The sequence below is a fragment of the Polypterus senegalus genome, chromosome 15, assembly GCF_016835505.1.
Source record: "Polypterus senegalus isolate Bchr_013 chromosome 15, ASM1683550v1, whole genome shotgun sequence".
Classification (NCBI taxonomy): Eukaryota; Metazoa; Chordata; class Cladistia; order Polypteriformes; family Polypteridae; genus Polypterus; species Polypterus senegalus.
Genome location: NC_053168.1, coordinates 76,226,608 through 76,254,071, shown reverse-complemented (window position 1 = coordinate 76,254,071; position 27,464 = coordinate 76,226,608). Strand labels below are relative to the sequence as shown.

The window sequence follows — 27,464 nt, the reverse complement described above, 5'->3', positions numbered from 1 at the left end:
ACATGTAGAGTATACAATTCTGTTTGGAGTGAAATGAGTGAAATAACCAAAAAAATTAAATGTCAGTTCTTTCAAGTGGTCATAATCCATCAATGTGCCTTTAAGGAAAAATATTTCCGAAGAAGAAAAAAAAAATAATAATAATATATAATGACTCTGAGAGTCTGTGTATATGTGTGTGTGTGCATATATATATATATATATGTGTGTGTGTGAGAGTGTGTTCATATACATACATATTGGCTAGCATATACATTAATAAAAACAAAATGATGGAATTCTCAATATATTCGCTGGAGTCATATATTTTATCCAGCAGACACATCAGCATGATTCCAAAGAAAATGTAATTTAAAATAGCTGATGGGTGATTGAGTTTGAGTAAAATGTTCTTTTTATTACAGTAGTGCACAGAAATGTAATAAAACTCTGACGTGATCATCACTTGTATTTTGCCGTCATGATCTCCCAGGACAGTGTTGCCATCGCAGAGGAATTTTCAAAACTATCTTTTAGGTCTGTCGATATCATCAATTGCTGCTAACAGTTTCTGTCGTGCCTTTTTATTTATGTGAGATCCTAGGCACACATTCACCAGGTTAGTTAGCTGTTTTGTAGAATATTCCTGGAGAAAGAAAAATACGTGTGAATTAATACTTAAAATTAATACATTATGTATAGATATAAACATCCATTTATCCATCCATTATCCAACCCGCTATATCCTAACTACAGGGTCATGGGGGTCTGCTGGAGCCAATCCCAGCCAACATAGAATGCAAGGCAGGAACAAACCCGGGGCAGGGCGCCAGCCCACCGCAGGGTGCACACTTACACCCACACCCACACCCACAGCACACACTAGGGACAATTTAGGATCACCAATGCACCTAACCTGCATGTCTTTGGACTGTGGGAGGAAACCGGAGTACCCGGAGGAAACTCACGCAGACACGGGGAGAACATGCAAACTCCACGCAGGGCGGACCTAGATATAAACACTTTCTTGGAAATGCAGTATTTACGCATGTCTGACTTGCATTTCTTTCAAAGATGAATGAATACATTTCCAGTTTTTAATGTTTGTCTAAAAATCTGCTCAAACCAAAATCGCTCATTCAGAACTAACTCTGAAAGGCTTTGGTAAGATTTCTGAACTAGTAGCTGATTATATGGATAAAGCTTTGTCTGCTTTACAAGTTTCTCAGTGCCTGCATAGTTCCATATAACTGGGGCTGTTATGCCACAGCTCATCTGTAAAAGAGAGTGTTTGTGCACAAAGCATATGCTTTCATAAGGTTTAATGTTTCTGTTATATTTGGGGAGAACGACTGACATGACACACAAGTTATTGATTTCAGTGCAAGTAACACCAGCAATCAGCAGCACATATGCTAATACATTTGCTGGCTTTACACTTGTGCAGCTCGCTATCCTTTGGTGAGGCACAGCACAATACTGCACCCCACATCCAATTCTGTCATCATTTATTATCTGTAGTCTGGCACTAGGATATCTAAAACTCGGAGCATAGGGAAGTTGAAGCCTTTATTTCTGGGCTTATTCTAAGTAGAAGGGTGTCTGTTAGTACAGCAAAGAAGTTGAAACCAGTCTAAGCTTAAGCAGAAAAATGGATGGCTGCTGATGGTTTATTGGGTTCACATAAGACTACAATTTGGTTGATATCAAGGACAGCCAAGGTGAGTTATAAGCACTTTCCTCACTGTTCAATGAAGCCTGAATATCTGTGATAGGCTGCAACAATGTCATCTGATTGTGATGAAAACTGCCTCATCACGTCCAGAGGCTGTAAACTGCAGACAGGCCCACCGTTGACTGTAATCTGAATTTTAAATCGCATATTCATCAGACCACTAGGACAGCATTTTTTCATTTAAGAAACATAGCTAAAGTTAGACCTCTTATATCATTGAAAGATGCTGAGAAATTAATTCACGCTTTTGTTTTCAGTCGACTAGATTACTGTAACGCACTCCTCTCAGGACTAGCCAAAAAAGACATAAATCATTTGCAACGAGTGCAGAATGCAGCTGCTAGAATCCTAACTGGGAAAAGAAAATCCGAACACATTTCTCCAGTTTTGATGTCACTACACTGGTTGCCTGTGTCATTCAGGATTGACTTTAAAATACTGCTTATGGTTTATAAAGCCTTAAATAATCTCGCTCCATCTTATATATCGGAATGCCTGACACGTTATATTCCAAATCGTAACCTTAGATCTTCAAATGAGTGTCTCCTTATAATTCCAAAAGCTAAACTTAAAAGAAGTGGTGAGGCGGCCTTCTGCTGCTATGCACCTAAAATCTGGAATAGCCTGCCGATAGGAATTCGCCAGGCAAATACAGTGGAGCAATTTAAAACACTGCTGAAAACACATTACTTTAACATGGCCTTTTATAACTTCACTTTAACATAATCCTGATACTCTGTATGTTCAATTCTTCATAATAACTATTCATGGTGGCTCTAAAATCCGTACTGACCCCTACTCTCTCTTCTGTTTCTTTTTCCGGTTTCTTTGTGGTGGCGGCCTGCACCACCACCACCTACTCAAAGCATCATGATGCTCCAACAATGATGGACTGAAAGCCAGAAGTCTACGTGACCATCATCATCAGGTCCTTCCATGAAAATATGATGATTTATGTCAGGTAGAATGCCCAGAGGGGACTGGGCGGTCTCTTGGTCTGGAACCCCTACAGATTTTATTTTTTCTCCAGCTTTTGGAGTTTTTTGTTTTTCTGTCCACCCTGGCCATCGGACCTTACTCTTATTCTATGTTAATTAATGTTGACTTATGTTTATCTTTTATTGTGTCTTCTATTTCTCTATTCATTTTGTAAAGCACTTTGAGCTACATTTTTTTTGTATGAATATGTGCTATATAAATAAATGTTGATTGATTGATTGATTGATCTAAAGGTGGTGTCCTTTGATATTAAGTTTCAGTCAAAAATTGCAGCTGAGACTGGAGCTGAAGTGGAATTCTCATGAGCAATGCCAAAGAAAAAATAGGGCAATGCCATTTCATCATATAAAATCCGAGGAAGTCAATAAAAACATCTTACAAGATGCCATATGACCCCAAAGCACAAGATCCACTCCTAAGGATGGCAAAGTTTTTTTTTAGTTTCATCGGTGCAACAGGAATGAGTGTGTGCTTGGAATTAAGAATGGATTCAACTAAAAAATCAACTCATTTTAGAAGATAATACTCAGTCAGTCAGTCAGTCAGTCAGTGTCCAACCCGCTACATCCTAACACAGGGACATGGGGGTCTGCTGGAGCCAATCTCAACCAACACAAGGCGCAAGGTGAAGATAATACTCCAGGATGAAGAACACAATGCATAACCCACTGAGACTCTTTTGGAAAGGCCTCCAGCCTAGGAACAGATAGAAAATCTGTGTCAAGATTTCAAACATGCACAGAATGCAAGATGATAAGTAAATATTTTTGAGCTTGAATGTTGAGTGTCAGCAGGCTACAAGAAATGTTTAGAAGTTATTATTTCTGTGAAAGGAGGTGTTATTAAGTACTGAATAACAGCCCACACACTTGAGACTCACTGCTTACATTTTTTCCCACACTGTTAAATTCAGAATATAGCATAGTCATTAAAATGTGGCTTAAAATGTATACAAACACATCATTTTTTTTATCTTTTCCCTGGAGAAGTTCTTTTATCTTTTCATTAATAATTCAGTGTAACATGAAACTTAACTGGGAGACCCCAGTGTTGTGTGTATAGGCACTTATTTCACTTTGCTGTATGTTCGGGCTTTGCTGTTAACATTTATTCTTAGTCTGTTGTCAGAAGACACCTTTGATAAATCAATAAATCCTCACTCCTGCATCAGCCTCTTAAGAGATACCCCATATGAAGTACACATCCTCAATAATCATGTAAAAGTGGCTTCTGATACTCTTCAATTTCTATCTAATTCTGCTCAACTGGGAGAAAAAAAAGACATAATGCCCTCTAACTTACATTCAATCAGGGATGAACTACATTGCCTGAAATAAAAATAAATAAATGAAGTTTACTCAATGGGAATCAACTGAGTCTTTGTTATGCTAGTCGCAGATTCTCAGAGCGGCTCGGCTGGACCACAGCACAGACTTGCTTTGCCAATTTTTTTTTTTTTTTTCCTTTCACAAACTATTCTGGCCTAATGGATTGTGAGCAACAACATTTTTGTTAAAAATGCACCGGAAGATGCATGTATTTCCAAAAATCTGAATTCCTGAATTACACTGAATTAAAACAGAATTCCATACAGCTAAGTTATAACAGAGGTTAAAACAAGAAATGTCAGGAGTCCATATAATCAAAACCAAAACCTCAAGACTATGAACAGAATTCAAAGTGTAGAGTAACTAACAGCAGGAGTTCAACACTAAGATTGTTCAAGGTTCAAATCCGTAATCTGAGATGGAGGACAGAAGCACTGCTCTTTAAGTTTTATAGCGGAGCCCTGGTGATGTCATTATGCAGTGCTTCTTGGGAGGCATTTGTGATGATGCGGGTTGACTCCTTTCTCCCACTCCACCTCTTGAACTTGAAACTGGCGAATTCCTTTAAAACTGACACCTCTCCAGCTTATCCTATTTGGATCTGGCAGCTCAGAGAGATGTCGACCAACAGGTGCAGACACCCATCTCATCTGGTCTGTGTCCCTGTCATCAATCCCAGTATCCACCGAGCCCTGCTCCACTGCCGATACTGGCTCTACCCGGTGCGGGTGCTCTGTACTCCCATTGCTGCTGCACCCGGCAAGAGTACACTTGCAAGCACGATGGTTGCTCCTGTTACCTGGTTTTTCAAAAGGAGCAACCCTTCAGCCCCCCTCTTTAGCGATGGCCACTAGGTCCATTTTGGGGCTTCGCTCCTGTCCACCTGCTTCTGTTCTCTGCCCCACCTTGTTTTCTTTCTCTTTCCTGCTTGCTTCTTCCCCCACCCCTTAACGTCCGCTTCCTTTGTCCCTTTCTCTTTTTTCTTCCTTCCTTTTTCTGATCTTGCACTCCCCTTTTTATACGCTGGGGAGTGGTTGCAGGTGTGATCGCCTGATTGCTACTCCGGGCCAATAATGAGACGATCAGACCGTCTGCACGTGCCGTCAAGGCAATGCACGGTCGGCCGACAGCCTTGTACTAACCCAGAGACGAGGCGTCTTCACAGCTGATCACTTGCACCTGCTCCACTCCAAAGTGCGAGCACAACCAATTATTTATTAAAAACGGACCGAATTTATGCCTCGCTGTTAGGAGACCCGGGTTCGCTTCCCGGGTCCTCCCTGCGTGGAGTTTGCATGTTCTCCCCGTGTCTGCGTGGGTTTCCTCCGGGCGCTCCAGTTACCTACCACTGTCCAAAGACATGCCGGTTAGGTGGATTGGCGATTCTAAATTGGCCGTAGTGTGTGCTTCGTGTGTGGGTGTGTTTGTGTGTGTCCTGCGGTGGGTTGGCACCCTGTCCAGGATTGGTTCCTGCCTTGTGCCCTGTGTTGGCTGGGATTGGCTCCAGCAGACCCCTGTGACCCTGTGTTCAGATTCAGCGGGTTGGAAAATGGATGGATGGATGGACCGAATATACCACAGCATTATATAAGAATGTTGTAGTGTGTCCTATCAACTCCCCAATAAAATAGTAAGATTCTAAAATGGTGGCATGACACAATTGAAATTAATTACCAATAATATTAATAGCTACTCAAAATAACACATTAATTAAATACATAAATGTAGATACATCCTTTACAAATACAGGTTTAAAAATATTCAGAAACAAATGAAACATTTTTTTAGCAAGATGTCTGAGGTTTATCAATTATTAACACCTTTTTAGACCTCATGGCTGACACACATTCTTGGATGCTGATCTTCTTTTGCAGCCCCCAAAGTAATCAGCTGCAAATTACTCCGATCTCTTTGCTTACAGAGTGCAACTAAAAGTGGTACGATGGAATTCATCATCACTATCACTTGTTTAACAGCAATTTTCGAAGCTTACACAGGTTAAACAGAAGCCCAGATGCTGTTCTTATTCCACACCTCACAGTCGCGAGATGACATATTCTTTCCATACCATACAACAACATTTCCAACCATGTTTTTATTTGGCCTCCCTATGGGCCTTATTCTGTCCACCTCCATCTTGATATACTCTACACCCAATACTCCTTTGCCTTTTGCTCAGACCACATAGTATCTGTCTTGCCAGCACATCAAGCCTCTTAACTGAGTGTTCATCTTTCTCTCACTTTATGATACTCCACTCATCTATCTGACTATTTTCATCTCTCCAGAGCTCTCATAAATTTTTCCTTTCAATGCTACGGAGGCTCTAATAACAGTCAGAATTAGGAACATCTCCCAAAATTTCTCCCGTGCATCTCACACTTTTGTTATCACTGCTATACTTACACCTCTGTCTGCACTCAACATGTTATCTTCTGTAAGTATCTGAACAACCCTACTTTGTTCAAAACAATGTCCACTGCTGATGTCTAAATGTACAATTATTACAACAGCATTCTGTGCAGATCTTGCACTCTTTTGACAAATAAAAGACGCACTCACCATCTTCAGATTACTTCCTGTACCACAGCATCTTTGATACACCCACTTATAACAACCCATGCAATGGGCAGAGTTTCTCCTAAAACCCCTAATGCATATACTACACTATCAAAAGAAAAACAAACTACATAAATGATACATCATGCCTCACTGTATTGTTTTTCCACAAATCAATAAAAAATAAATAAAAAGCTAAAGGACTCTTTGTGTATCACTTACATTTCTTTACTAGTAAAAAAAAATGAAATCATGAATCAAAAAAATTCTTTCTGCATGCCATTAATAATTTATGGTGCATAATACAGTATGAAATTTTTCATTGCTATTATAGCTAGAATTATGTTCTTTAGGACTGAACTGAATTTACCCATTTTACTGGAATCAAAACAACGTTACAGTTTCAAATCACAAGCAATAAATAATTAAATACCTTAATAATTTAGCAAAAATCTTTTCAGAAATTATTTATTTGTAATCTGTATGCATTCATTATAGTCAATGTTTACTAGATTTGTCAATAATTAATACCAATAAGCAATGACTTTTGAAAAAAAAATGTTAATACTAATTCTATTCAATACAAGTTTAAACTTTCATTTCTCTCTCTCGGTTTACCAAGCATTAGAAGAGAATTACAAGCAACAATACATTTGCAGTTATTTAATTACCCGATGGTTTTTGATGAATTGCTCCATATCGTTTTCTGTCAGGTAGTAAGCTTTGATATATGTTTCCACAAACTCTTTGTCAGGAATAGGTCTAATGTCAGTGAGCTTCTCAAGCTTCATTAAAAACTGCTGAAAATCCAGTTGCATTAAAGCACGTCCCTCATTGCTACATTTCTTCACGTTGGCGTAGCTGAAGAATACAAAATGGTATAACAAAAATGAATGACAAGGAGAAGAAGTAAAATTAATATTCAGAAGACATTGCAAATGAGCAGATAAGCCACTCAACAAAAGCTAGCTTGAAAGCTACTCCTTTAAACTCTTCGTCAGGCTTACACAGTACTTTCATAAATGACACAAATATAAATCAGTAATTATTCAAGATAAGATTATACCTTTGCAGGAAATAGAGTATAACACAGCAGGCTTCTTCTGATTAACTTTTTCTCGTTCGATGAAATGTTGCTTTGCAGTCAGAGTGGCGTAGCCAGCCACCCTACTTTTATTTGAACCCTTAACTGATTTTCCCCTTGTGGTCTGAACAATCTGTTTCGGATTAATTAACAAAGCCCCGCCAAACTCTTAGTAAGATGGAATGGATCACTTCTGGTACCCTACGGTGGGCTGGCACCCTGCTCGGGGTTTGTTTCCTGACTTGTGCCCTGTGTTGGCTGGGTTTGGCTCTAGCAGACCCCCCCGTGACCCTGTATTTAGGATATAGCTAGTTGGATAATGAATGGATGGAACACTTTTGTGATGGAAAGCAGATAGTTTGCACACATGAAAGGTTACATATCTTTTCAATAATACAACCTGTAGTGCAGATTTACAATTTCCAATATAAAAAATGTGCAGTGGTTTAGCTCGTTTTGTTTTACACAGTATGACAATGAATTTCAATTGAAACAATGTGCATTTACATGCAGTGATGGGGTGGAGGCCCTGTGGAAAAGTTCTACACATAGAAGTAATGTGTTTATTTGTCAAAACACACAAGGGAGAACACAGAGAACAACAAACTAATCAGCATAACAATCCTGCAGGTTACTTTGGTCTGCCTCCATAAGTGTTAACACCTTTCTATCTGATGGAGTGGCTCATCTAAGAACTTTGACCAAAGCATCGTGCAGTCCCTACAGTGATAGATTAAAGTCCAGAGGTCCACATGACCATTATTGTCTAATTCTTCCACGTGAGGCCTGAATACCATGAGGACTGATTGAGGTCATTTATGTTAGGTAGAATGTCCAGTGGAGGTCGGCGGTCTAATGGTTATGGAACCCCTACAGATTTTTTTTTTTTTTCCTCCAGCCCTCTGGACTTTTTCTTGTTTTTTTCTGTCCTCCTTGGCCATTTGACCTTACTTTGTTCTTTGTTAATTAGTATTGCCTAATTTTTATATTTTTTTCTTTCTTCATCTTGTAAAGCACTTTGAGTTATATCATTTGTATGAAAATGTGCTATACAAATAAATATTGTTGTCTTATCTTAATATTAACAACAAAGCACTTTGTTTACTTGGCAGTGCTCCCACCTACCAGTACACCATGCCCAAACTCCCTACTCAAATCTGACTCAATAACACCTCAGGCTAGAGGCCATTTTAAACCTCATTTTGAGGTAACATCTGGCCAAGCTTTGGAATCACTTTGAGGATCAATGACAGATCTGCTTTGAAACACAAACACTGGACTGAGCCCTGATGCTCCCGTATCAACGAGTCTCTCACAGTCCTTTAAAGGGCTACGTTTCTCAAACAGCCCTCATCATATACAGTGTAACGTGTAGCAGACAAGACTATGTGCCTTCTAGCAATCGGGAAATGTAACACTTACCAGCCCACCTCTTGCTCTTTTTTTGCGGAAAACCAATCACCCTTGATGCTCAGTGAACTGCCCGTCATTTAACACTGCATATTTCCCCTGTTATGGTTCACCCTGGCTCAACTTTATTTCTTCTTTAAACAATTTTCATCATTTGATAATTCTGTTTTTGGTTTACCATTATGTAAACTCATGTTGTTCTTTAATAATGTTTTATTTAATTATAAAATTGGGAAGTGTTGTGGTTTAATGTTCTTTGCATTCATTCCTTACGTTTTGTGGGTGGAACTCCAAAAGGTTTGGCCACCCTTGATGTTTTTGGAATTTTTCCAGGGTTTTACTTGATTACTTCTGCTAGTACTAGATATTGAATTGGACTTGTTACCTTTGGCTTCCCTTTTTAGGTAAACACTGCTTAACTCATGTTTGTGTTTTTCCCTGATTTTTGTACTCCTTTTTGTTTATATAAATAATGTACTTATAAGGATTATTGTTTGCCTTGTCTCTCAGCTAGACGTTTTACAGTTTACCCTCTCCCTTGAAGGACTTTTTTTGGGCATTTTGAACATTTAAAGTATTATGCAGGTATTGTGGCATAGTGGGTAAGTCTTTGGACTTCAAACCCTGAGGTTATGGATTCAGAACCCACTACTGACACTGTGTGACCATAAGCAAGTCACTTGAGCTGTCTGTGCTCCAATTGGAAAACCAAAAGAAATGTAACCAATTGTATCAAAAAAGTTGTAAGTCACCCTGGGAAAAGGCATCAGCCAAATAAGTAAATGTATCTCCCATTTTGGAATCGTGCAGGGCAAAGCCTGCCTGTGGAGTTTGAGGTCAGGCTGGGGTGAAGCCTATCTCTAGGCAGGCCAGTGAAAGTTCTAGTCTGTTTTGTGGGCCTTGTGTGGAGGACTTTCTCTGTTTTAGCCATTTTGTGCTACAATGCCCACACTGCTCATCTTTCTCCCATCTGTACTGGTGAAAATGATAATCTCCCTTTCATATGGCTGATATTAGAATAAGCAGGACATTCCCTATTGTCGGTATGGTTCCCTCTCTCTTCCCCCCCTTCCCCAACCCCCAGAAGATGGGCTTGGGGGTCTGTCTTTTGCCCTTTATTATATTGGTGGAATCCTTGTCTCTGGTAACCCCATTCCTGCCACTGTAGATGTCATTACAGTGATTCCCCCACTATATTGCGGTTCAGCTATCGCGTCCCTGCTACATCACAGATTTATTAATATTATTATTATTATTATTACTAGGGGGCTCCGTCCCCTGCTCACTTTGCTCGCCCACCCTCGGGTTTGGTTTACCGGATAAACAATTTAAGGAGATTGTTATGTTCATGGGAATTCTTACATATGCATTACTTTATTTTTACTTTAAAACATTTGTAAAAACAATATTTGTCCTTTATTTTCTGCCCTGGGCATGGTTAAATCCCTTTATCGCGGGATTTATAATGCTGCTCACGTTGTGAAGGGATGGTTCTGAACGCACACTAAAGAGATGCGATCGGTTCAGCTGGTGTCTTACTGCTGCTGGCCAGTTGTGTGTTGTGCTGGTCACACTTTGCATCAATCACTTAAAAGCCTGTACAGCAGCTGTCCTTTTGCCACTTCGCGTCTCTGCAGCTAGTGTTCTGAAGGAGGAGCGTAGGGGTGAATGTGAGGGCTGAGCGCACGCTGGCTTGCGGCAGCTCCTGCTGGCAAGCTGCGTGTTCTTCTTGTTGTTTGTTTTAAGGGCTGGGAGCACCTGAAGTTTGTCTGCCAAAAGCATTCCAACAACTGCTAGGTTAGATGTCCGTGAACTTGTTTTAAATTGTTTGTAAGTAGGGCGAGACGTGCAAAGGTCACCGTCTAACGGGTTTTGCTTCCTAGGGTTGAAATGTCTAGTCTTGCGTGTTGTCAAAATGTCTCTCCGAGATGATCTGATCTTGGTTGCTTAGCTCAAATCACCACTGCTGTCCCACCCCACCAAAGGAGGCGCGCCATGCTCCTGCCACTTCGCTTATCTCCCGCTCGCATTGTGAAGGGGGGGAGCTGAACGCACGCTAAGCAGAAGTGGACGGATCAGCTACTGGCTTTGCGCTGCTTCTGCCAAAGATGCCTGTTCAGCTTGTCGCTCTGCATGTTGATCATTTAAAAGCCTGTACAGCAGCTTTCCTTCTGTCTCACTGCCTTGTCTTGCGTGACCGTTAAAATGTCTCTCACGGGATGCAAATTGTCTTCTGAGAAGATCAAGCCTCATCTCCCTGGTCTCCCTGCCAAGATTTTTTTTATAATAGAGAGATGTTACTCATATCCTTAGCTCGACATCCATATATAATATGTGTTTACAAAATGTGTTTTAATAAGTTTACATGTGTTTAAAGCGTGTGGGTGGGGTATTTTAAGGCTTAAACTATAAAAAAAAAATGTTTATTTATATGGTCTTTCTATATCGCAGAGTTTCACCTATCGCTGATGGGTCTGGAACGTAACTTCTGTGATAGGCGCGGGATCACTGTATACAATTAAATTCTATTAAAATAATTGGTCAAAAAAATGAAACAAAAAAAACACAAAATACAGTATGCATACCTTCTACCTTATTTTGTTCATTAAGTAAAAAAAAATAATGTGTGTGTGTTTGTGTATACAGTGATACAATGAGAAAGATTTTAGCACTGCTGTCAAGGATTTGGCATCCTGGGTTACAGTCCCAGTCGTTTTCCATGTAGAATGTGCACATTCTGCATACATCTGCATGTTTTTTCCTAGCACATCCCCAAAGACATGCATTAAAGTAGCTGTCAACTTTAAGTCAGCCCAATGTGAGAATACTGAAATTCTCGGTTTGAGCCAAAGCCTGTTCACTACTCTGTAGAGTCTACATGTTCTCCATGGGATTCTCGAAGAACTTCGGTTAACCATCCTACTGTAGCCCAAAGATGTGCATGTTTAGTGAATTGCCTTCTCAAACCTGGTCCAGTATGAGTGAGTGTGAGTGTGTGATGTGTATATGAATGTACTCATACAATTTACGGTTAGTTAGTTCCTGTCTTCAAGTTAACGGTATTAATATTATAAACTGAAACAGCATTCAACTAATATACAAATATTAAATAAAATGAAATATTAAGTACCATATAACAGATTGATATTTAAATGTGTTTACAGAATAATTCTGGTGCAAAACAAAAGTATTATTAATTTTAAAAGTCAAATAACAGGAATTGTGAAAGAAAAGCGCTTATTTTAATACTGAATTTCAAATTAAGCATTTTCATAAATCTTACCATATTTTACAGAACACTCATTTGAGACTACAAATTCTGCTGACAGAAGCAGTCATTAAAGACACTGCATTGCATTTTACGTATATCACGTACAGCATCTTTAAACTTAATTGAAAATGTACCAACTTGTGATCAGAATAATTTAATAGGATGTACAAAGTTATACAACAAAAAAGATGTAGGTTTTATTTTCTCCACAGGATAAAATTAAAATAAAACCTGGAAAACTATTAAAGGCACCATTCTCTAATACTTGATTGTCCAACCTTTGTCAGTGATGACACCACCCAATCCTTTTCTGTAGCCATCTTAAAGCTTCTCATACTTTTCTGCTGGTAATTTTGTCCACTCTTCAGTTAAATGTAGTTGAAATGTGTTGTAGCTGTTAAATGGTTGTAGGATACCCTTTTAAACAGATCAGATTCCAGCTGTTTGCAAAGGTCTTCAGTTGGAGTGAGGTAAGGACTTGCTTCTGGCCACTTTTACACAGTCCATTTTTTCCCTTTTTAATCAATTTCTTGGATGTATGTTATGGGTCATTACCGTGCTGGAGGAGCCATGATCATTCGACCCATAGCTAGTTTTTGACAATATGCAGCATTCTCCATTCTATGTACTAAATGTAAGGGCAGAGATCAGTCATGTCTTTCAATAGTCGCTTCACAATCAAAGGAGTATTTCTTGGTTTACTGTGTATCTCTTCAGCAGTTTTTACCAGCCTTCCTTGATCAATGTTTGCCATCTCACCATGTTCTGGGAGATTTTGCAAAAGTTTAATGAGCAACAATTTTTTAATGTCATGAAATGTGAACCATGGAAGAAGGAATGCCAAGGTTTCTGGGAATGACTTTGTAGAATTTTCATGTTTTTTCATTCAGGTCTCTTGTGTACTGCATTGTTAATAAGGAACAGGGAATTAATGTTAAGATTGACTGGTTAATTCAAGTCAATTGAGTAGTGGCAAATTACTGAAGGCGAGTCTAATTTCACTGGAATGAGAATCTAGTTGCGCCAGACAAATTATTTTGACTTATTCATGTTTCTCAGGAGATACTGTACATGATATACCTAAAATGTAAGAATGCCAATAATTTTGAACCCAACTGTAAAAACATAAAACCAACAGTTTTGTTTGTCATGAACTCAAAGATGTAAGTTATATGTATCTTCTTAATATCATATCAATATATAAAAATAGCTAATTTAAAAGCAATGCCTACCATTTGAGTTTGAATTTCATTACTCTAACATTACAGTTCCTGCAGCCTAGCGCTGACTGATGCACTACTCAACTCTTTTGCATCCAATACTTGTAATTAAATGGTACATATTTAATGATAATGTCCTCATCTTACTCCTAAAATAATAGTCAAATGTATCAATGGAAGGAGGCAATGTACTTTAAGAAGGCTTACTACGAAACATGACATTTGTGTAATGAGAAAATATTTAAAATATTTCATTTAAAGAATATGAGCTCATAAAGAAAATGTTTTGGAAAAACATACTGTATATGGAATGATTTGTTCTTGCTGGAAAAAGCAAACTGATGAGCTTGGTTCTAAAAGGATTTATAATACCTTGAATTGTTAAGACTTTTCATTTTATGATAGTATATAGTCTTAAATTGGTAGCTCTGGCTCTGAAAGCCTAAACAGGCAAAAATACACTCATGATCTGCTGGAAAACCATTAAATCACTCATTCTGTAGGAAACGCTTTGAAGCTATAATAGGCTGTTCTGTACATTTTTTTGCAGTTTTAGTAATTCAAAGGCACATACTGCACTGCATTAAAACTCTTTTAGGCTTTAGTGTTGTTTTGTACAATAAAAGTATATTTCAGAAAATAGAGGACTATTTTTATAATGCATTAAGTGAAAACATATATGTATAGAAAGAGATAAATCTAAAGGAAACTTCTTTAAATTTGAAATATTATCTACAGCTGACAAACTTGATTAGATTAAATGGAAAATTTTTTTTGAGGTGTGGCCCATCATGGGGCGTACAGCCACCCCACCTCGACACAAACAGAAGTTAGACACAAGTGCAAGCATACACACTTTTCTTTTTCTTTCTTTCCAATGGCAAATACCTTTGCCCGTTTCCCACCAGCACAATTGACTCCACTCCACCTGGCGAGCTTCATGTTCTCCCACCCAACTTTGGCTCTCAGAATAGCAGCTGCTGGCTCCTTTTATAAGGCACCTGAAAGCACTCCAGGTGCTTATTTACCTACTTATGACATCAGTGCTGCATCAAAGTGCTCAACAGTTCAGGTGCCCTCTGGTGGTGGCCACGGGCCCCAACAGGGTTGAACTTCCATGCTCCAAACCCATGGTACCACCACAATCCATGGGGGCTGCCATCTAGCACTTCGTGGAAGGCAATGCTCCAGAAACACTCCTTCCCCCGGTCTTTCCAACGTAAAGGCGTCCTGGCCGGGTAAGGGTCCCGGCTGTCTGCCACAGAGGCTACTAATTAAACCTAAAACCAACACCAGTATTTTGGTATAAAATTTACAGGTAAGTTGAAGATAACTATTAATAATCTCTAAATATTGTATATTGCTATTTGTAAAATGTACAAAACTAAGAGAAAAATGTTTACCCTTCAACAAGTGTCCTGTTAGCCAATCGTATGCAGTGTTCCCAAAGAACATTCGACACAGGTAGTGGAATTCGGACTTGTTTAGAGATGTCTCCAAGCCTCTTGCTAAACTTCTCGAACTCCTAGAAGGTGAGAAGAAATTGATATATATTACTAAGACTATGTAATCGCTGTATAGTATAGTTAAAACTTGAACATACAACATATTAGTAACACATTACTTATTCATGTAAATTTCTCAACACAAAAAAAAATGCCAGACCCTTCACTTTTTTCACATTTTGTTATGTTGCAGTCTTACGCTAAAATGTCTTAATTTTTTTCCCCACATCAAAAAACATTCAAAATCCCAGAATGACAAAGCAAAAGCAAAATTTTACATTTTTTGGCAAATTTATTAAAAATAAAAAAACTGAAATATGACATTGACAAGTTTTAAGACCCTTTGCTAGGATACTTGAAATTTGGTCAGGTGTACCCCATTCTATTGATCCCTCTCTCTCTCTCTGTACATATACGTGTGTGTGTGCGTGTGCGCATATGTGTGTATCGTGTATACATGTGTAGAGCAAAAACCAAGCCATGAGGTTGAAGGAATTACCCACAGAACCTAACAGACAGGATTTGTGCTATACAAAAAAAAAAAACACTGAAGGTTCTTAAGAGCATAGTGTTCTCCATAATTTAACAGGAAGATGTCTGAAACAACCATGACTCTACCCAGAGCTGGCTGCCTGTGCAAATTGATCAATTGCAGGAGAAGGGCAATGGTAAGAAAATGACCAATAATATGATGTTCAATCTGGCTAAGCACCAGAAAACCTTTGTATAGATGAGAGAAACTTCCAGAAGGACAACCACTGTAACACTCCACCACTAATCTGGGTTTAATGGTAATAGGAACAGATGGCACATAAAAGTCCACTTGGAATTTGCAAAAAGGACTGTGAGAAACAAGATTCTCAGGTCCGATGAAAGCAAAATTGAACTGTTTAGCCTCAATTCTAAGCATCACATCTGGAGAAAACCAGGTACCATTCAATACCTGTGCAATACCATTCGTGGTGGCAGCAACATACTGTGAAATTATTTTACAGTGGTAGTTGAAAAGATGAACAGAGGAAATTCCTGTTACATCCTTTATGAAAACCTGTTCCAAAGCATTCTGGACCTCCGCACAAAGACAACACAGGAGTGTTGAACCCAAGTGAAAATGTCTGGAGAGACCTGAAAATAGTTGTCCACCGAAGGTCTCCGTCCAACCTGGCAGACTTTGAGAGGATTTGCAGAAATGAATGGCAGAAATTCCCAAATCCAGGTGTGCAAAGCTTGTTGTGACACATCTAAGAAGTGTCCATGTCCCTAATCAATGCCATGGAATGCTTGTGTGAATGTAATTTCTTTTTTTTTTTTTAATTTTCAAACATTTCTTAAAATCATTTTTTTTTGCTTTGTCATTCAGGGTGTTGCCTGAATTCAAACGAATTTAGTATAAGGCTGCAACATAACCAAAGGTGTAAAAAAGTGAAAGGGTATTGTATATAAAACACACACACACACAAAAACACATAACGTAACAATTCTAAGTATCAAAAAACAAAAGTATAGATATTTCTAGGCACTAAATGCTTATAATGTTCTTACAAAAAAAGCAAGTATAATTCTAAATTTCAGCAAATTACTCTGGGCCTGATAATAGAGAAGTTCTCATTCTGCATTGATGACCCTCGTACATACCTAATCTAAAAAGGGCTCAAACATATCTGTCAAAAATTAAAAAAAAAATTAAATACTGTAAGGTGAAAATAAATTGTGAATAAAACAGGAATGTTCACTTAACTTAAGCATGCTTTTCTTCTATATTCAGAAATGCCAGAATACCAATTATGTAGTTATAGAGCATATTGTTACATTATGGACCATATATTTATTTAAAACAGACGAGTTGTTCCACGTTAAAAGGGATTCTTAATGTCACCAACACATTTTACTGATTTGTTCATTATGCAGCATTTTACCTAAACTATTTTTACAATGTTTATCATGAGGTGGATGCAGCAACAAGCTATCAGCGCATGCTCACAACCTATCATGAAACTATTGGACTGATTTTTTAGAAACATGGCATTATAGTACAACAGCCAGCAGCTTGTCATTTGATTTATCTGGAGTTCAGTAGGATTTGTTTCAATTACTTTCATTATTTGTATTCAAAAAAATTGGTAAGTATTAACCAATGTTAAATTATCAATTTTGCATGAAACGTGCCAATATGGAAAGAAAGAAAAATCTGTAGGGGGTGTCTAAAATTCGGAGGGAGCGATAATGAATTTTGGTAACGGAGCTGTAGCAGTTAAGCAAGTAAAGCATTTTTTTCTCTTGAAGTCCCAACAAACAATAAAATAACAATGAATCTTCTTCTTCTTTTGGCTGTTCCTGTTAGGGGTTGCCACAGCAGATCATCTTTTACCATATCTTCCTGTCCTCTGCATCTTGCTCTGTTACACCATCACCTGCATGTCATCTCTCACCACATTCATAAACCTTCTCTTAGGCCTTCCACTTTTCCTCTTTCCTGGCAGCTCTATCCTTAGCATTCTTTTCCCAATATACTCAGCATCTCTCCTGTGCACATCTCCAAACCAATACAATATTGTCTTTCTGACTTTGTCTCCAAACCATCGTAACCTGAGCCAACCCTCTAATGTCCTCATTTCTAATCCTGTCCGTCCTCGTCACACCCAATGCAAATCTTAGGATCTTTAACTCTGCACCTCCAGCTCTGTCTCCTACTTTCTGGTCAGTGCCACCGACTCCAACCCATAAAACAAAGCTGGTCTCACTACCGTCCTGTAGACCTTCCCTTTCACTCTTGCTGATAATTGTCTGTTACAAATTACTCCTTACACTCTTCCCCACCCACTCCACTCTGTCTGCACTCTCTTTTTCAACTCTCTTCCACACTTTCCGTTACTCTGTACTGTTGATTCCAAGTATTTAAACTCATCCCCCTTCACCAAAGCAACTCCTTGCATCCTCACCACTCCTCTGATCTCCCTCTCATTTACACACATGTATTCTGTCTTGTTCCTACTGACCTTCATTCTTCTCCTCTCTAGAGCATATCTCCACCTCACCAGGGTCTCCTAAACCTGCTCCCTATCGCTACAGATCACAATGTCATCAGCAAACATCATAGTCCATGGGGACTCCTGTCTAATCTTGTCTGTTATTTCCATTGCAAATAAGAAAGGGCTCAAAGATGACCGCTGATGTAATCCCACCTCCACCATGAATTCATCCATCACGAATGAATAATAATAATAATAATAATAATAAATTATCTTATTAATAACCTCTTCTGAAACAAAACATAATAGTTTAATCTTTGACATCCTCCAAAATCTACTTTCTGTAATAGATTCATAGATATTCTAAATGTTTTGCCAGTAATGTACTTTATTTCATACTTTATACATGGATTGATAGATTATATCAAAAGACTGTTCCAAAACAACTAAAGATTCTGTTTTAATTCCTGTTCGCAACCTTAAAATAAAGAATGGAATCTGCTGAACTGGAGAGATGAGTGGTTATGTTTCGCTGTTGGGGAAACTAACGCTGTTGTTTCACAGCTCCAGGAGACTGGGATTAAATCTTATTCCACACTAACTTCAATTGGTATCGTATCTGTGAGTGTGTAAGTAAATGAACTGTGCAAAAGACTCAGAATTCCACAATTGTAAATCTATATGTTACAAATATCGGTTACAAAGCAGGGCATTTACATAATCTTGGAGTTATGCAAATTATTTGAATAATGTCAGCAGGAGAAATTCCTTCCAAGAAAAGTTTGTATCACTAATTCTGCAAGCTACACAGAAGCAGAGCCCTCACGTGATGTGCTCCTACTAGTTGATAGGAAAATTTTCACTGTTTGTGCACCCTTCTTAGTCTTCATCTAGCAACTAAATCCTTTGTTAAAGCTAAAATGCTGAACCACATTGAGCAAAGAATGATACCAGGAAAAATGTAATTACGTTAGGAGTAAATAAATATTTTTTGGTTTATATATTTTATCTATTTTTCTAAAACCGACACAAATAATATCTTAGACATGTTCACTGTTAGACTGGTGCCCTTGTGCAGGGACTGTTCCTGTCCCGCTTTGGCTTTCCTGGACCCTGTTCTGGGTAAGTGAGTTTAGAAAATGGATGTTCACTGATATATCAATGATGCACAGATTGTGAGTGGAATTAATGGGTGAGGGGTAGGATGAATTTTATAGAAATCGTTATATGTGTCTCTGGTCTTTACACAAGATATTTATTTCACCTTTATTAACATCACCATTTTACTGGAGTAGACCCTATCATCCTAGATAATAACAACATTTTACACTTTATACTTGCATTCAGCAGCTATAATTGCTACTTAATTGTATATCTGCATTTTGTCTACTTGGTGCTACTTGGTAAGTAACACTGAAACAAATTGTTCAAAAGTTTTGTTATCCTTATACTACATTCAGAAAAACGCTGCATGGTTAATATGTAATGCACACCAGGATGCATTTATTTTCTGATACACAGAGGCAACAAATCTAAGAAAATGGTTTAGGTTTTGTTTGCTCTTGAAGGGAAGGGTTTTGATCACAATGTCATTATCAACCTTTGACAAAAAAGAAGCTTATCGTATTTTATAAAGTAAGCAGATGTGACATGCTAGCATGTATTACAGATCTGAAAGCAAGGCTTTTTACATTTGATTAAAGCAAACACATATTACTATAGTTTCCTTTCAGTGTATCAGCCTAAAGCCTTTGTATGCCACAGGCAATCTTCCATTACATGTATTATTTGCAAAATTCTTTGACTATAAACTATAAGAGCATAAAAAGCAAAGAAAATGTAAAAAGTGGCCAATTTTCAAAGGAAAATGGTGCAAAAAGAAAATAAGTCATCTACAAATATAATGTTCACATTCCATCTGAGAGCTGTTCTTTAGAAACTGACAACTTTGAAGTATTTAATACAGTAAGTAAAACAATAATTGTCTGGAAATAATTGAAATAAAAACATAACCAATACTGCTCTTTACATTCCTAGATAATTGATGGACAACACACTGTTTTCTTTAAGGAAACTGGTCAGAAAAGGTCATTTTCTGTTCACATATCTTAGATGAAGTATGCATACAAATTATTAAAACTTAAAAAACCCTCCCATTTACAGAAAAAAAGCATTGGGAAATTGATAAAATCACCTATATTAAAACTGAGAAACAAACAAATTAATTTATACTTTCAAATTTACCTTAAGCAAGATTATTTCACTTTGTATATTTCCCTCTTTTTTCGCATCTGATGCCAGTTATTCAAATGCCAGTGCTGCTTGCTTTCATATGGGAATATTTCAACACAAAATATAATTCTCCATTAAGAATTATTTCAGTTATGTAATGTTTAAGTACTGTATAAACTACAATTACCAACTATTTATTGTTTATTTTCTTCTCCACCATTCTAGTCAAACATTTTTACAGTGATTTTGTTTATCTATTCAAATATTTTTTCAATAATTTTATTTATCTTTGGACTTATCTGACTGTTTTCTAATCAATTTCCATCATTTCACTAAGGATTATATGTTTTTAATTGTGTGATGTACTTTTGTGGTCTTTTCCTATGTGTCAAATATTGGGGGGGTGTTGCTTAAGGGGTATGTGTTATACTGTGTGTTATTTAATTTCATCCTTACAACTCAAATATATAGAAAAAACTTCTTTTGTATTTACTGTATGTGTGCTATGGTTTATACTGTGCAAGGACAGTAGAAAAGTAGTGTTGATCACCTGTTTTTCTTTATTATTTTAATTTTTTTATATAATCATACATTTTGGGGATTGGTACATTTTCAATACAACTTCTTACAAATTCATGTAGTAAAACAAAATGTGATCTCTGTCCCTGATTAAGTAAATAAACTAAAATAAAAAAATTTAACTTCGCCCCCAAACCCATCTAAATATTACACCATGCACGCAATTTCAAACTTGGTTGAATCTGAAAGCCTTAATCACTTTTTGCCTTTTCTGTCATATGAAACAAGAACAATGTAATTTAATAAAACAAGGAATAATCAACCATACCTAAACATGGGATTAACAGATACAGAATAACGACATGACATAGAAGAGACGACATGACATAGAAGACAGAGTACAATACTGAGTGTGCTTTATATGCCAAAAGGCATTAGTTAGGGACCACAGGTGTACATCCTTTCTGAACAAGCTATATCTCACAATAAAAAGGATAAGCAATTGGATCTTATAAATTATTTAATTTAACATTAAGCAAAATACAAGACTTCTCCGAAAAACTGCCTACACATTTTTTTATTTCCATGCTATTTTTGCGATATCACTTACTGGGATATTTCAACATTGTAATCATTTGGTACCCTGTTGCTGTTGACCTTGTGTCAATGTGCAAGCTATTTAAAGTCATGAGCATGGCCAGGCCCTTATCAGTTTGCACCAAACAAGAACAAAGGTGTGATTTTTGTGAGAAAAAAAAGTGTCACAGAAGCTGTTTATTTGGTCAACATGGGAACAATGCTATACCATGCTGATGTGTGTATAATTGGATAAAGATGGTCAAATGGCCAAACAAGTTTGATTTATACAAAGAGTTTGAGAACACTGTCAGGTCAGTGTCTACCACTAATCAGAAGAAGCTAGAACCATTAAACTCATCAACACAGGAATAACACTGGCGAAAACCACATTAACAGTAGGAGTAGCAATCAGCAGAGCACAACTGTCTTTGCGCTCAACCAAAGACATTTTTTCTGAAGACATTTATAAGTTTGCAGCCTGCTGGTATGAGAACACTGAGAAGCAGGGACACCATATTGAAAAGTAACAAAAACAGCACATAATGCATCTAACATAAATAAAAAAAACCTCAAAAACCAATGACAGAAACCTTTACAGAATCTTTCAGTTGTTCAATGCATGTAGTTTATTCTTTACTATCAGATTATAATGAAGAAAATACTACAAAGGCACAAAGCATTACAGGTGTTAACTGAAAGTTTATCTCTTTTTACAATGTCTTTATAGACACTGGCACGATACCAAAAAAAGACAACAAAATATCAAACAAGCTGTAATATAAAGTAGCAGGTACAATACAGAAAATCTGTAAATCAGAAAGGTCTAAATACAACACTTTGGTCTCTGAAAAAAATATGATGGAATATAACTGAGAAGATAATATTTGAAAAAGCACTTTCATTTCTTTACAAACAGAATATGGAAACTTAAAAAAGATGTATACTTGCACATATACTGTACATATTTAGTACTAAACATCTGAAAGTAAATTCTTCAAAAATAGGCTTCAACAGTCTCATGTCAATTAAAAATAGTTAAGACACATACTTTTGCATACAATGAATGTATCTAGGCGCAAAGTTTAAAAATGGACCTTGTTGAGAATTACATGTAAACGTTTACCTTTAACAGGACATCCACATACACATTATGCTGGGACATGATTTCTTTTATGTCCCATTTAACGCCTGCCATAAGCAGTAACATCTGTTCATAATCAATCGCTTTTGCTGCCACAATCCAATATATGGGTTTTCTTAGCTCACTAGCAGTTGATACAGTCTACAATGAAAATTAGAAAAAGTTAAGTAGATAATATTTATCAATATACAGTGCATCCGGACAGTATTCACAGCGCATCACTTTTTCCACATGCTGTGAATACTTTGCGGATGCACTGTTAATGATATAATCAACATTATTTTAAAAAGCTGAACATGTTTTTTTTTTTTTTTTACATTTTATTCAGCATTCATATCAGTTACACGCATGCATTCAGGAACAGGCCACACTTACAAATTGACTGAATATGGATTTCTCCACTTGGACTTTGGTTATGTATTTTGGGTCACTGCTCTGGTTGTCCTACAGGATCTCTACTTTACATTATTGAATGATTTTCAGTTTCTGTTTTCAAGTATTTTCCAGGCCCTGACTTAGAGAAGCATTTCCATAACATGATGCTACCATGAACACAAATATGTGTTTTTAGATGATGACAACTGTTACACTTTTGCCAAGTAAACTGCTAAGTTTTGAAGATTTTTTTTATCATCACATCACAGACTCTCCATCCACTTGGTCACCATCCCTCATATAACTTTTGTAGCCGTTGTGATGTCAAATATTTCTTTTTTTGTCATTCTCCTAACAAAGTTGTATAAAGTTGTTAAGCATTTAGACAGTATTTTAGTATTTTTCTAATGATTAAACATCATCATTACCATTTGTCAGTCTTCACATTACATGCCTCATTTGGCTTTAAATTATTAATGCTCAATTTTTAATTTCAAATATGTGTATCACTTTTTATTTAAAAAAAAAGTGATTCTAAGCTAGAATAGAAGCATTTACAAGTAATATAAAAAGTGCACAAAATATAAAGGGAAAAAGTGATAACATATAGTAAATTTCAAAAATATTTTTCCAAGTCTAAGTTATTCATTCAATGTCTACTCAAATAATAATATTAAGTTTAACAATTTAACTTACTTGGGAATAGAACTGTTGAAGGAATGGCTTCTTGGCTGCAGGCATGATAGTGTCAAGATGAGGCTGAAGAAACTCAAACTGTTCAGCCAAAAACACTCTGCAGATGAAATTTGAAATCAACATATTTAAAAGACTCACAAGAATTCTGTATATTTCATTTATTCTTATACATCACACTATCACTTACTTGACCAGCAAGCTAAAAATATCTTATAAGTATATATTTTATATATGTAATTAAATTTTAAAAAAATACAAATAAATGAAATGCTTATTGTGGAGTTAGTCCCCAAGCAGAGATGTTTACCACTGGGTGGCATGGTGGTGCACTGGGAGGTGATGTTTTCATATGCAGTTTTGAGTCTTCCTTCAGATGCCTTCTGTGTGAAGTTTGCAAGCTTTTGGGTTTTGATTACAAACCCTTAAATTGTCCAAATTTGTGCCCGAGTGCTCACTTTGGCACCTTGATCATTAATGTACTTTGCTGCTGGGATGGAATGAGGCTTTCCACAACTTTAAAATGGAAAATAATGGTTTGGAAAATGGGTGGAAAGTTGTTAAACACAGAGAAAGCAAAGAAAAGAACAAAAAGTTTTCTTTGGGCTATGTAGATAACAAGATTACCAACATGTTGGATGTTCTGTCTTTGTAATAAAGCCAAGTACAGGTAACATCATAGTTAAATTGCTCTCCTTTTATTAAAGGATAGACACTGCACTGTTATTAAATCCCAAAAAAACAGCCTCAGGGGTTAAATTTCATAACTACAAACTGAGTCATGGATCCCATACACAAGAATTGGTTTCAAATGCTTCTTAAGTTTTATATTACTTTTTAGTCTGGACCAAATATATATGTATGTGTGTGTGTTAAATAAGTATATTTTACATATATGTGAATATATACAGTATATACATATACACACACACATACATATTTATATATATATATATATATTGTCACACACGCGCATGGGAGGCAGCTAAAGGGCTCGAGTGAAGGCAGTTCTGAGCCATGCCGGGATGTGGCAGAGTGCACTAACTCTCTTTCTCACTTCCCTGTAGACCTAACCCGGGAGGTTCCACCTGTCTCTCTGGACGTCACTTCTGGGACCGAGCCAATGGAGACAGACCTTGCCAGCTCCGCCCCTGATGTCACATCCGGGACTAAACCAATGAAAGATGAACACGTGCCCAATCCTTATGACCTCACTTCCTGCCTCCCCTTTAAAAGCCTTCCCTTTTCCCTTCTCTGACAGTCTTGTTTTGGACTCTGTTGTAAGCACTTCAGTGCTGTATTTGAAAAAGCGACTTTGCAGCCAGGATACCAAATTACATGGGTGGCTGCCCCAAACCTTTTTCTGTCTTTGTCTCGTTTTGTGACAGTGGCGTAGTCGGCAGGATGGAGAAGTCCCAGAAGAGAAGGGGACAGGACCTGCAAAACACCCAGGTGGGAGCGTATCGAGGCCGAGTATTCAGGCGGGAGGGTGCCCGTGGTTGGGCGAGACCGGTGCGGGCTCCGCTCCCAGCACGCAGAACTAGGCCATCTAGAGAGGCCAGGGAGTGTGCGGGTGGGGCTCACCAATGGGCTGCCCTGGGGGGAGACAAGAGGGACTCAGTATGCTCTCTTGGGGAGAGTGCCTGCCCCCAGTGAAACCACAGCCCCATTTACCACCAGGGGTGCCCCAGACTGGCAGGTGAGTAAAATAACAAGTGGAGGTTGGACCTGAGAGGCCGACCAGTAAACAAGCCTGGTCCTTATGGGCAAAAGTATGGCAGTGGCTACGGCCCTTGGAAAACAAGCCCTACCAGGTCATTGAGCAGGTAGCTTGCTATCTGCTCCTGAAAGCACTTCCCAGGGCTTCACCCAGCCGGTCTGGGGCAAACAGTTTACTTAACATGTCAGGGCTCATAGAGCTTCTGGAAACACAGAGGGCGGCCTCACACTCTGGGAGAGCAGAACCGCCCTTCTGTCAAACTCAGCCGGGTATGTCCCAAGACCTAGCCCCTCCCTGTACACCCCGGAGCTTGTATCGGTGTCCGTGGCGCCGCGGGCGCGCAAAACCGCTTGGAGGCGAGGAGGAATGCAGGTGGAGGGGGAGGAGGGCTTGGTGTGCTCTGACAAACCCGTTGACGGTCCCGCATACAGACGTGGTGATCGTTAACGGTTTAAAACTTGCTTGCGATTCCGCAGCAACATTTCCATTGTTGCCCGCCGTTTTGCTACCGCGACAATGGCTAAAATTCAAGACCAGTATAACCTGTGTCCACGGGAAACCCGCTGGTACAGGACCGCCGCTGTGTCATTAGCTACGGAGGATCAGTCCAGAAAGTAACCGTGGCAATCCTTCCTGATCCTCCACACCCGGTGATACTAGGGCGGACTGGTCTGAATTTAAAGCGGTGAGACACATACCACTCCCGGGTTAAGTTGGGCCTCGTTATGGGCGGAGATGAACCGTCTCAAGCTGCCTCCACGCCGTGTAATCAGCCGGCAGAGAGGAAGCAGCCGTCCTGGCTGACGTGGCAACTCCCGGCCGTCGCAGGCTGACACGCCATCCACCAACGCCGGCGGAGGGGAGGAAACCACGCCCATTGAGGTCGGCGCTGACCCTCTCTCCGTGTTGCGGTTTCAATTTAAAAGACGCCGGCTTCTTTCAAAGGGAGCAATGGAATGACGACTCCCTGAAGTTTGTAAAAAATGCAGTGGTCCTTGTCAATGGCCAGCGCACTAGTCAGTCGATGCCACAGGGCCCCTACTTTGTGCTAGATAATGACCTCCTTTACCGTGTAGCAATGCATGACGGGCAGGAGACGAGGCTGCTGCTAGTGCCGCGTACCTTCCGGCGGCAGGTCTGCGAGCTAGCACACGCCCACCTCCTAGGTGGCCACCTGGGCACCGAAAAAACTCTGGAGCGGATCAAGCTCGGTTTTACTGGCCAGGAATTAATGAGGAGGTTCGCTTTTGGCGCTTCCTGCCCGGAGTGTCAACTGCGACAGATTCCTAGGAGGGACCGTGCTCCTCTTGTTCCTATTCCATTGATTGGCGTTCCCTTCCACAGAATCGGGTCGACCTGGTGGGACCTCTAGAGCCCTCAGCCCGAGGACACAAGTACATTTTAGTCCTCGTGGATTATGCTACACGATACCCCGAAGCTGTTCCGTTGCGCTCAGCTACCTCTAAAGCCATCGCACGGGAATTACTAGGGTATTCGCGTGGGGATCCCCAAAGAAGTCTTGACAGACCAGGGGACCCCTTCACCTCGGAGACGTTCAAGGAGACTGCCAGATTACTGAAAATAAAGCATTTAAAACCTCGTGTATCATCCTCAAACCGACGGATTAGTAGAGAGGTTTAATCAAACTCTCAAGCAAATGCTGCGTAAGGTGGTCAGCGAGGATGGAAGGAACTGGGATCAGCTCCTCCCCCTCGTCCTTTTGCCTATCGGAAGTCCCACAAGCCTCCACGGGTTCTCCCCTTTGAACTACTGTATGGGCGACAACCTCGGGGCATATTGGATATTTTGAAAGAAGGCTGGGAAGAAGAGGCTCTTCCCACCACTAACATACTGGAGTATATCGCGCAGTTACTGCGATAGATTTGGAAAGATTCGCCTGTCCTTAAAAGTCACATGGAGGAGGCTCAAGCAGCACAGGCCGGCTACTACAACCGCGCACGTCTCTTCGGAGTTCCACCCGGAGATCGGGTCATGGTCCTAGTGCCTACCTCCCACTCTAAGTTGCTTGCCCACTGGCAGGGCCCTTCGAAGTTAAGGAGAGGAAGGGACTGGTCGACTATTTGGTGAGTCAACCCAATCGGCCAAAGGAGCGGTTTATCATGTGAACCTGCTGAAACCGTGGAAG

General features: G+C 38.9%; 1 protein-coding gene across 4 annotated transcripts in view; it reads right to left on the bottom strand.

Moving 5' to 3' along the window:
- Positions 1 to 200: 200 nt before the first annotated feature.
- Positions 201 to 27,464, bottom strand: part of vps50 (VPS50 EARP/GARPII complex subunit) — a 391,193-nt gene continuing 363,929 nt past the window's right edge. For all 4 annotated transcript variants that reach the window (XM_039737505.1, XM_039737508.1, XM_039737506.1 and 1 more), the window contains 5 exons: positions 23,602 to 23,698; positions 22,513 to 22,671; positions 14,989 to 15,110; positions 7,272 to 7,461; positions 201 to 625 (listed from right to left, as the gene is read on the bottom strand). In XM_039737505.1, the coding sequence (XP_039593439.1) occupies positions 506 to 625; positions 7,272 to 7,461; positions 14,989 to 15,110; positions 22,513 to 22,671; positions 23,602 to 23,698 (688 nt within the window). In that variant the 3' untranslated portion in view covers positions 201 to 505. The remainder of the gene's footprint in view (positions 626 to 7,271; positions 7,462 to 14,988; positions 15,111 to 22,512; positions 22,672 to 23,601; positions 23,699 to 27,464) is intronic.